At 37.5% G+C, this 12,121-nt stretch overlaps 1 protein-coding gene across 1 annotated transcript; it reads left to right on the top strand.

Moving 5' to 3' along the window:
• Window positions 1-1,461: 1,461 nt before the first annotated feature.
• On the top strand, window positions 1,462-5,508 carry dlx3b (distal-less homeobox 3b). The gene is made up of 3 exons (XM_074621120.1): window positions 1,462-1,981; window positions 3,028-3,212; window positions 4,643-5,508. The coding sequence occupies exons 1-3, from the start codon at window positions 1,630-1,632 to the stop codon at window positions 4,955-4,957; spliced, it is 852 nt and encodes a 283-aa protein (XP_074477221.1). The 5' UTR covers window positions 1,462-1,629; the 3' UTR covers window positions 4,958-5,508.
• The last annotated feature ends 6,613 nt before the right edge of the window (window positions 5,509-12,121 follow it).

The raw sequence follows: 12,121 nt of genomic DNA, 5'->3' as shown, positions 1-12,121 counted from the left end.
ATTAGATCCTGATGGGCAAAGTTGCCATCAGTGGGTGAAAGCGAGTGGTCGGAAGATTTTTTAAAGCCTAAAAACAGAGCCACAAGATGGTGCAGAAGTCTAGTTTTCTCTCAGAACACTTGAATTACAATATGCTGAAAGGTTATTATGGATTTTTGTCCAATGATGCCAAAAATATTCTGCCTACTGCAGGTTTAATTAGATTTCTTTTTTTTTTATTTTGTTGATTTTATATAAAGATTCCGATTTTGGCACAATAAGTAAGTCATAATAAGATTTGTTTTAAATCCACTTATTTCTAGCAGGAACCATAGCCACCCAGATAAATTCAGTTCCTGCTAGAAATAAGTGGAGTTAAAAACAAATCTTATTTAAACTTGGGTGATTTGGGTGAACTGACCCTTTAAAACTTCACGCCAGTGCTACAGAAACGCACCAGAAGAGGGCGGTAGTTTATCAGACATGAGGGGCTACAGAGGAAATGCATGTTACATCAGAAGTGTGCTTTAAAAACTTGACATTATTATCAGTGGAAAAATGGTCATTTAAGAAGAATGGTAAATATGGGCAGTAGCCAGAAAAAAACAAAGTTTGTACATCATCAGTGTGAAGCTGCATTTGTCTTATTTTGCAGGCAGGAAACTAAAGTCACATGTGTGACTGAACCCAGCAGGGGGCGCTGTGCACCATCATCTCAGCTGACAGCAAAGAGCTGCAGAAAAAGCGGACTAAGTGAAAAAATTCTCCTGTTTTAATTACATGCAAAACTATATTTTCACATTTTTTCTTCAGCAAAATATTCCTCACAATAAATAACTCTTATTTCATCTTCAACATGGCCAGCTGTGAAGAAGTAAACCTACAGTTCTTAATACAGCGTTTGAATTTGCATTTCCACGCACACACAACTCAGTGTAGAGGAATTTATCCGCAGGCAATATCAGTTGAGTCTTATCTATCTCTTCCATCTCTTTCAGGTAAAGTTCACTGTCCTTTTAAATGACAATAGAGGAGTCAGCGGGAGTTCTGGCTGGCAGCCTTTTCAGTAGGCTGAATAAAGTTGTGATCTATCGGGCACTGTTAAGAAAACATTGCATAAAACATTAAGGAGACGCTCTGGCTGGCTGCAGGATTAAAAGGCTTTAGCTATTGTGTTTGGATCATATTGGTGCCAGCCTGTAAGATGATGAGGAAAAACTGCACCTATAGGTAGTTGTGTTTTTTTTTAACAGACTGTCCCTGAAGGCTTATACAGACTAGAGCTGCATGTTCACCCAGTGAACAGGTAAAGGTAAATCTAAAAAGAAAAAAAACAACTCAGGAGGTATGCGTGCATTTCTCTTGGCTGAAGGTTTACTTCGCCTAGAGCGCAAGAAGAAGAAGGAGGAGGAGGAGGGGGAAATAGTGGAGCCAATGAGAAGACAGCTTCCAGATCAGCACTCTATAACTCTGTGTCACACTCACTGAGCGATGCCACAACCAAGTTACTGCAGCTAGGAGACTTTCAGTGGACTATAAGCTCTCTCAAAGCGCGCATATATCAGTTTTTCTTTAGTGCGCTTTTTTTGCTTTTACGCACTCCAAAAAAAACAACAACCCTTCTTTTCCTCTGGAGGTGCTGCTTCCACGATGAGCGCCGGACAGACGTATGAAAAGAAGATTGCGAGTATTTTGACCGACCTGCCAGGATCTATGAGTTGCCACCCGAGCTCCAAGGATTCCCCAACCCTCCCGGAGTCCTCTGTGACGGACATGGGCTACTACAGCGGACAGACTGGACCCAGCCATCACGAGTATTACCACCAGAGTCAAGCAGCGTACGGACAGCAAATGAACTCTTACCACCACCACCAGTTTAATCTGAACGGAATGGGAGCAGCTGGAGCGTACGCGACCAAATCTGAATACCCCTACACTAACAGCTACAGACAGTTCGGACATTACAACAGAGATCACCTGCAGGCATCGCCTCCCCTCTCAGGTAAATGTTGAGATCATAATCATGGGTTTTGTTTTTTATAACTCTGCTCTTTCTTTTTGTCATTATTGTTATTTCTTTTCTTGGTTTTGTTTTGAATGTTGAGGTTGTTTTCTCTGTAGTGTACTTGATGGGTTTGTCTGTAAAGCTCACCTTGTATCTGTAATTACAAACAGTGGATTCTGCATATATGAAAACAGCCTTGAAAAAAGGGAAAAAATAAAGTATATATATTTAAAAATAATAATAATAATCATGAGTTATTTTCATGTGTTTACCTCCAGTGTGCGTAATGGTATCTGCGCGTAAAGGTCAAGTCACTTATTGGGGCTGAGATAGTCTTGTAAAAGAGCCATGATTGAAATCACACTCTATTACCAGCTCATTTTTTTTACATTTTATTTTATTATTTTTATTTGGTCTATTATCTATTTTTTTTTTTTTTTTAATTTTCCTTCCTCTATTTGTGTTAAAAAAATAAATATCCAGTGCTGACTTCAGTCAAATCACATGCTTCCTTCATGTCCCCCATAAATGTTACAACCGTACAAGGCCCTGAGTAAAATTCACTTCACACATGTATATTTGATTTGCAGATAAAAAGAAAAACTAACATTTGCTCAGTAGCCTACCAGGCTGGTGTTTTTAACGTTCATGTTTTAACAGCCTGCCCTGGGAACGAGCCAGTCATTAACAGCTGGTCGTAAAACAATGATGATTTCATTAAAGCTAATAATATTTACTCAATTCTAACATTATGCCACCGGCTTTCCAAAATTGGAAATTCGACAAGATAAAATTATCCTGTGTGAGTGATTCTGGTTTTGTGGTATTTGTCTTTTGAGTTGCCACATTATAGTTTTTAACTTTGAAGCAAATTCATCTCATCTACATTTAGTTTCACTTGCCATTAACAGCTGGTCATAAAACAATGATAATTTAATTAAAATGAATAATATTTACTCAATTCTAATATGATTTTCACACTTTATGTAACTTTTTTTTTATGCTTTATTTCATGAAAAATATTTTTGTTGTAATTTTTTTAGTGAAAGAAGAGCCAGAGCCCGAGGTCCGCATGGTGAATGGGAAACCAAAAAAGATCCGCAAGCCAAGGACGATCTACTCCAGCTACCAGCTCGCTGCTCTGCAGAGGCGCTTCCAGAAGGCTCAGTACCTCGCGCTGCCGGAGAGAGCGGAGCTCGCGGCGCAGCTCGGACTCACTCAGACACAGGTAAGATTCTGGAACACCGGGGATTTTAGAATTCATCAATACTTGTAGCGAAATGTGAGTCAGGGGCTTTCCAAAATATGGCCAACAAGTTGCAACGTAATCATCCATCGGTGCGTAATTACGCACGGCACGCACTGGATTTCCTTGTTTAGATAAAAGAACTTAGAAAAGAGTAAAATAATTTAGACCTGAACTGAATGGACTGTAATTCAAGATTCAAGATTCAAGAGTTTTATTTGCCATTTGCACCTAATATAAGTACATTGGAATTCTGAGCAGTTTACACCGAGTCAGCTTTAAGAAAAGAAAAGGTAGAAAAGGCACAAGGTAATTACAGTACAAAATAAGTAGCACTTTCAACTCAACACAATAAATAAATAAATTATTAAAATATAAAACGAACTCAGTGTAGTCAATAAATAAACTAAACTACACTCTGTATAGGAACGATACCCCCAGAATACAGATATACAGTATATATGCTCCATGACCATGTTAAAAGAACTTGTAACTCTCAAAAATATATAAAAAAAGAAATAATTAATATATTTCAGACAATTACACAATGGAAGGCAGCATATTGCACAGCATTACAGTCCATTATATTAATGCCGTGCAATTATTTATTGTGTTGAGTTGAATGTGCTTCTTATTTTGCACTGTAATTACCTTGTGTCTTTTCTACCTTTTCTCTTTTCTTAAAGCTTAAAGCTTTTCTGCTCAGAATTCCAATGTACTTATATTAGGTGCAAATGGCAAATACAACTCTTGAATCTTGAATCTTGAAGATAAACAATTAAAAATGCTCAATTGACTTACTATTTATTTACCAGCTTAACATTATCTATATTTTATAGCACTTTTTAATTTTCTGTTGCAGTACAATTAAAGGTCCCGTATTGTAAAAAGTGAGATTTTCATGTCTTTTATATTATAAAGCAGGTTTAAATGTGATATAAATACTGTTAAAGTACCAAAATGCTCAATATACAGAGAAACACACACAGCCCGTATTCAGAAATAGTGCGTTTGAAACAAGCTGTTAGGATTTCTGTCCATTTGTGATGTCACAAATATACAATATTTAGACCATTACACGGTTTCAAACATAAACGTTCTAAATGTGTCCCAGTTTATTTCCTGGTTGCAGTGAATGTTAATAACATCAGCTGACAGGAAGTAAACATGGACCCAAGCTGTTGCCTTTTAACGCAATTCTTTTGCAATTCCATTGAAATGAGCTAAAATGGAGCGTTTCAAACAGATGGTAAATACAGGCATATTCAAGCAGACAGTATGAGGAAAATAAAGTTTTTTTTAAACATTAAAGCATGTAAACATGTTCTAGTAGAAACACAAAATACAAGTATGAACCTGAAAATGAGCATAATATGGGACCTTTAATGTTCACACTCTTTATTCTTCAACAGGTCAAGATCTGGTTCCAGAACCGGAGGTCCAAGTTCAAGAAGCTGTACAAGAACGGCGAGGTTCCTCTGGATCACAGTCCCAACGCCAGCGACTCCATGGCATGCAACTCCCCACCCTCCCCCGCAGTGTGGGACAACAGCACCCCGCAGAGCACCCCGATCAGCAGACCTCAGGTCCCGCAGCCGGCACACAGCTCGTCGCCGCCCTACATGGAGGATTATAACAACCACTGGTACCAGCAGGGATCACACCTACAGCACCCGGGCACCGTGCACCACCCAGTCCCGCAGCAAAGCGTGGGAGCTGTTTATTAACAATGACTCAATGGTCTCTCTCTCCCACAATGACTCTGCAGAGCAACCGGACCGAGAGCTATATAGGGCCTCAAGTGAAACATCAACTTTTTGGTTTCTTTTTGGATGATCAAGAACTTGTTTCAGAAACTTGGGGTTTCCATTCACAATCAAGCACATAAGGGATTTCTGATCACTTGTGGCAGCATATTTAACGGACATCATGGCGTGGTTGTTTAAATTATTTATCGCTTCTGTTGTATTTTTCTCACTCACTTTTGTAAATGAATATGCAAAAATTGTTGTTTTTTTTTACCCTATAACCACAGACAGAATATTGACATTTAAGCATTCAAATCAGAAGCGCGTCCAAAAAAGAGAACTCAGGTCATATTTATATGGATTTGTATAAAACGTTGAAGGCTGTAAATATGTGTTTATATATGCAGAACCACTAAGATGCTATTTGTTTTGAAACGGCACTGTGGTGCTTCCAAAAAAAAACTTTGTCATATTCATGTAATTAGTCCACTTGTTGCCTTCTTGTCAATTGAATAAAGGTGTTAATTAAGCATGTTGTGTGTCTAGCCCCTTTATAAACAATGTATAGGGTCTATAAGGTGCACGCACACCTCATCCTAACCAGTGCAGGAACTGGTTTCTGAGAGCAAATAGAGCCTTTGGGGAATTAGTGTTTGAACATTTAAATGAATGAAATCAATGATTTAGATCACTCACTTTGAATCTAGATGATTTAAATATGATTCCACTAGAATCAGGTTTATTCATAATTCAAGCTGCGTAAAACACTTACAGACGTCGTAAATGTTTATACTGTAATGAATAGGCCTATTAAATTATTTTTAATAATAAATAATTCTCTCATCTTTAGGTCTAAATCACTTGACAGAATAACAGTCCTGTGCTTCACCACACTGGGCAGAATATTACAGCTGTTTAAAGGTCCCATATTATAAAAAAGTGAGATCTTCATGTTTTTTTATTATAAAGCAGGCTTAAGTCCTATATAAATACCGCGAAAGTATCGAAACGCTCAATCCACAGGGAACTACACACAGCCCGTATTCAGAAACTCTGCATTTGAAACAAGCTGTCAGGATTTCTGTCCATTTGTGATGTCACAAATATACAATATTTAGACACTTTACACAGATTTAAATGTAAACATTCTAAATGTGTCCCAGTTTATTTCCTGGTTGCAGTGTATGTGAATGTCATTAGCTGACAGGAAGTACACATGGACCCAAGCTGTTGCCTAGCAACGCATTTCTGTTGCAATTCCGTCAAAATGCGCTAAAACGGAGCGTTTCAGACAGAGGGTAAATACAGGCATATTCAGACAGACTGTATGAGGGAAAATAACGTTTTTTTTTAACATTACAGCATGTAAACATGTTCTAGTAGAAACACAAAATACAAGTATGAACCTGAAAATGAGCAGAATATGGGACCTTTAAAGGAGTTGTATCTGCAATTACGCACTGGTTTATCCACTTTTTATTTCAATGTGTCCAGAAATCTAACCGGAAACCAAAAGGTTCTTAATCTAAATATATTTTCTTAACCTAATTTTATGATCAAGAATGTTATTTATCTCACTGAGCCCAAAAGTTTTGGAAAAGTATATATAGTACAGAGTCAATAGACTGTAATGTTGAGCTGACTGAGCTGCGTGCAAAGCGCTGCAGTAGGAGGCGACGCACAAGCAGACATGTTGGAGTCACTCGGTTTTATTACTATTCTGCTGCCAGATAACACGAGAGAGAATTCACAGAGAGAGAGAGAGAGAGAGAGAGAGAGACAGAGAGAGAGAGAAGGGAGGGTTTTAGAAACGTTGCCAAATATTGACGTTATAAGAAAACACAGCCCCTTTCTATTTTTTGACTGTTTTACTTTAAACACTGGGTTTCATTCTGTTGAATTTGGCAAAGTAGTTATAGAAGATGAGCAGGTTTTTAGTTCACGGGTCCATCATCATGTGATGAATGACTCACTTTTTTTTTTTTTTTACCAAATATTAAAGATAATGTTCCACAGTATCAGGTGAAACATTCACACACTGTTAAGAATTTCCCAGTAAAATAACAGTAAAGAACTGGCAGCAGGGTTGCCTTTATGTTACTGTAAAATTAACATTATTATACTGTCGCTGAAATTTACAGCTTTGTACTGTTAATGAAAAATACAGTTTGAACTTTTATTAATTTCACAGTATTTTACAGTTAATTTACTGTTTAAAGATACATTATATAGCTGTTTTTCACCTTTCTTTTACATTATCTTACTGATAATGCACTATTTAGGTTGTATTTTTTACATGCATTTTAATAAACATTATTTTTTTGCCTAGATGAATAGACTTAGCAGGTTACAGACATAGGAACAGTCACACTAAATACAATTAAAGGCACTTGTTAGGAAAAAGGCTATAATAGACTTGTTGACACTTTTTTTCAGTTAAAAAACGGCCTATGAGTTTAATTTAACAGGTTTTCTTTTGTATTAACAGTAAAGCACTGTTTTTTGCAATAACAGGTTAATACTGTTGAAATCCTGCTGTAAATTAACAGCAATTGTTTACAGTGCACTTTTATAGGCAAAAAGGTCTTCAGGTGATAAACAAGCCTAATGGTGTAACCTGTGGGAATACAGTGATATTAATTAGCTGAGAGATGTTTTAGATAAACATGACAACTACACTCCAATAATGACTGTTAAAGACAGTCATAAAAAAGCAAACACAACCTCCCTTTCTGCGTCTTCACAACTAATAATAATGACAGTGTGGATAACCTCAGTTTGGTCACATAAATCATGCGTTATTAAATATGCTGCACAAACAGTTACATGATGGATAAAACCGCTAATGGCGATCTTATCCACATGGACCACCAAGGCGTCATTACGCACTGGGAGAAAATACACCCGCGGTGTTTTATTATAGGCTAACCTTTCCTATACCGCTTTTAGGAGAACTAGAATGGAATGCACTCTGGACTGGAGGTGTTACATGAAACTTTACTGCAGCATTGTGTCACTGCAATTATCTCAGAGTATTACAGCTTCAAATGCAGGTTTAAAAAGTCAGTGTGCCATACATTTTATTATTCTCAGATTTGGGGATTTACTTGCATCAAAAAGAAAATATGTTGGACTAAGGTATATATTACTGTCCTAATGATTTTTTCTTTATTCAATGAAATTCTAGATATAGATTTGTTCACATTAGAATCTAATTGTCTAAATATTACATCATTTGGTAGACTTAGATGTAGAAGAAAAATCTAAAGTATATCAAATCAAATTGATATGATTAATTAATTTCTTTGGGGAATATTTTGTTTCACTTTTATTAGTCTGCCTGCTGTGTTATGTTATTATTAATTTGTATATGAGCACATGTGGTGGACAAAAACATTAGATATGTTGACTTATACTTTTAAGGCATATTAAGGTTGGTAATTGGAACTACATTATATAACATTATGCAATCCATATTAATTTATATTGATTATATTTTCAATTTATTTTTATATTATTTCAGTTGGACTTTGAATATTTCCACAGATTTTATTTATTAATTTATTTATCATTAAAAAAAGTGTTATTGATTTATGATTCCAATAATTTGAGAGGTTTTTAGTGCACTTCTTGGTTTTCTTTGACACCTGTGACATTTAATTTATCCTTAAAAGCACTGTACTACAAAACCACACACACATTCTTTCAACATTTACCAAAAAAAAATCCCATTTCCCTAATGTCCCCTCCCCTCCCTTTTACTTTATCCCCTGAACTCAACACCAGTTGTCTACAGCATCACTCAGCATCTCAATGCCCTGTGCTGATTTGACAAAAGCAGCATGAGTACTATTGCCTTTTAATATCAATGAAATCTCATCAGGAGTACATGTGACCCCTCCTCGGCAGCTCCCTCAGCGTGTGTGGCCCCTCGGCTGTGTGGTTGTCAGGGGAAACATTTGTGCTGAAGACAAACGTTGTGTTCGCTTACAGGCTGCACTTGTGTGTGTGTGTGGGGGCTGTCAAGACGTGTCCATATATGTCATCTCTAAACATTAACAAGTGTAAGTAGCCATGGTAGGTGCTGGTGAACTGTTGAACTTGAATGTGATCCTGGTATGGCACAACATCACAGCACCCTAAATAGAGCCGATGCCCCTGTGAGCCCTCCTCCTCCTCCTCCTGCAACAGTCATCAGAGTGGTGTCTGTCCCTTGGGGTGCAGCGATATGGGTTGAGGTGGAGGTCGGCGACTGAAATGCATGCAAGGAAAGACTTGCAGCAGCTGTCCAACACTTAGTCCGAGCTCTGCCCGAGCCTCGGCTGCATTAGGATCACTCACTCTCTCCATTTTGCTGTAAACTGGGATGAACTGAAGGGAGAAAGGCATCCTTTGACAGCTGTGGACTGCTGAACCCTGGCTGACCTTGAGGCCATGATGGGCCCGGACTATAGACTGTGCTGATGCTCCACAGCCAGTCAACACACCTGATAAAGCCATCACGGTGAGAGCATGAGCTCACCTTGACCTATACAAACTGAAAATGTTGCCTCCAGACACAAGTTTGACCAAAAAACACACTGTAAAATCTAAAAATATATAGAAATAAGTGCTTTTCCCTTACATTTCTGTGTGTCTGGCCCTCTTAAATCCAGTGTTTTGAATCCAATAGTGTGTGCCAAACTGCATCTTTTAATCCCTCCAGAGTGTGTTTGTGTGTATGCATCAGTAAAACCTTCCTTCAGATGAAACCAAATCATGCATTCACTCTCTCTAACAGGGAAGCTGCTCACAATTACCCAAGATGTCAGATCACTCAAGCTAATAACAATAATCACCCCAGAGACCTGCGTTGCCATTCGCCCATTCAAAGCAACTGGGGATTTAATTACAAGCTATTTTCCCCTCTTATTGCTATCCTGGCATTAAAACCCATCAGACACCTCGTATCTGATAACTCCGACCCGTCCGCAGCATTGATACAGTCACACTTGCCTTCATCATTACCCTTCAACCCTCCTCTTAGCTTGTCTATTACACCAGGAGCCCTTTCACTTTCCCTTCAATCTGCCCGCGTGATAATTGGCCCCCCGATTTGAAAGGTCCTATACTCTGTCTGTCCAACTCCACAGGCCCATTATTCTAATCTGGAGATGTGAAATTGCCTATAATTTTCCCTGATGCCCCCCCGTCACTTGCCTCTTCTTCCCCGGGCCCGCGTGTTTAACAAGGCACATAATGATGGGAATGAGCAAAAGGGGCACTGAGGGTGTGTGTGTGTGTGTGTGTGTGTATATATAAAGAAGGAGATGTTAATGTAACACAATGCTTGTCGTTGTGTGAGAAAATCAGCTCGGAGGAGTGAAAACACTCTCTGCCGGCTCTGATGTGGCTTTTGTTCTTCAGAGAAACACCACCACTGAGCAAGACTGCACTCTAAGGTAAGACAGGACTGTATGACTGGTGGTGACATGGTGCTCATATAGCAGCTTGCATGTATAGACGTGGGTATGGCATGTTCATTTTGAATGGTGTGTGAGTATCCAATAAATAATAATTTTTATCTTAGAAATAACATCTGTACAAGAGTTCAGTGAGAAAAGTGCAAAATGAAAGTAATTCATTGATTTATTGGCCTTTAGTTGTTATGGTTAAAGGTAGTCTTTGTTGACATCACACATGAAGAGCTACACCTGTAATATAAATGACTGTATTTTAATAGATTCCTAGTAATATGAGGAGAAAAACCTATCTCTCAAACAGCATGTGTTTGATTAGTTATTGTTCTGAACAAGGCTGCACTATAAGGTAAGACAGGACTGCATGACTGGTGACATGGTGCTCATATAGCAGCTTGCATGTATAGACGTGGGTATGGCATGTTCATTTTGAATGCAACAAGGTGTGTGAGTATCCAATAAACAATATGTTTTTATCTTAAAAATAACATCTGTACAAGAGTTCAGTGAGAAAAGTGAAAAAATTAAAGTAATTCAGTGATTTATTAGAATTTAGTTGTTATGGTTAAAGGTAGTCTTTGTTGACATCACACACGCAGAGCTACACTTGTAATATAAATGACTGTATTTTAATAGATTCACAGTGGAGAAAACAGCGTGTGTGTGATTAGTTATCGTTCTAGTCCCTGTGTGGGTGACATCAGACAAATTGTATCTAATGTTTACCAGACATCTACTGTAAGACAGCAGAGTGATGGATGGAAGAGACAAAAAGAAGAAGTCACTGGATGTTCCTTTAACTCGAAGCACTCTTCGGCTTCATTAATCAAACGCCCGTTTAATCAAGAGCAAAGATATACATAATTAATTATCTGTTAAACAGTGTCAAAGCGCCAGAAATCAGTGCAAACCACTGTAAATCTTCAGGCTGCAGTTTTATTGGAGGGATAGCGTTGCCTTTTGTCATCACATTATGACAACAGTTCATTCTCTGTTTGAGCTCAGAGTGAAGAGAATGGAGAAAAGAATATACACTGTTAAGAATTTCCCAGTAAAATAACAGTAAAGAACTGGCAGCAGGGTTGCCTTTATGTTATTGTAAAATTAACATTATTATACTGTCGCTGAAATTTACAGCTTTGTACTGTTAATGAAAAATACTGTTTGAACAGTTTTTTTTTTTATTAATTTCACAGTATTTTACAGTTAATTTACTCTTTAATTATATAGCTGTTTTTCACCTTTCTTTTACATTATCTTACTGATTTGTTTTAATGCACTATTTAGGTTGTAATTTTTACATACATTTTAATAAACATTATTTTTTGCCTATAGATGAATAGATTTAGCAGGTTACAGACATAGGAATAGTCACACTAAATACAATTAAAGGCACTTGTTAGGAAAAAGGCTATAATAGACTTGTTGACACTTTTCCAAAAATGTCTGTCTATAGCTGGCTACAAGCACAGAATACAAAGACAGTTAGACAGTTGATCAGCAGTAAAGTGCTGTTTTTTAAGAATGCATTATAGTTCAGTTAAAAAACGGCCTATGAGCGTAATTTAACAGGTTTTCTTTTGTATTAACAGTAAAGCACTGTTTTTAGCAATAACAGGTTAATACTGTTGAAATCCTGCTGTAAATTAACAGCAATTGTTTACAGTGCACTTTTATAGGCAAT

This window comes from Sebastes fasciatus, chromosome 20, assembly GCF_043250625.1.
Source record: "Sebastes fasciatus isolate fSebFas1 chromosome 20, fSebFas1.pri, whole genome shotgun sequence".
Classification (NCBI taxonomy): domain Eukaryota; kingdom Metazoa; phylum Chordata; class Actinopteri; order Perciformes; family Sebastidae; genus Sebastes; species Sebastes fasciatus.
Note: the sequence above shows the minus strand (reverse complement) of the source record. Positions and strands in the feature narration are given on the sequence as shown.

Bases quoted from the DNA above. Each gene is read 5' to 3' on its own strand.
- dlx3b (XM_074621120.1), top strand. From the start codon at position 1,630: ATGAGCGCCGGACAGACGTATGAAAAGAAGATTGCGAGTATTTTGACC. The intron at 1,982-3,027 runs GTAAATGTTGAG...TAATTTTTTTAG, and splicing joins GGCATCGCCTCCCCTCTCAG to TGAAAGAAGAGCCAGAGCCC. The intron at 3,213-4,642 runs GTAAGATTCTGG...ATTCTTCAACAG, and splicing joins TCGGACTCACTCAGACACAG to GTCAAGATCTGGTTCCAGAA.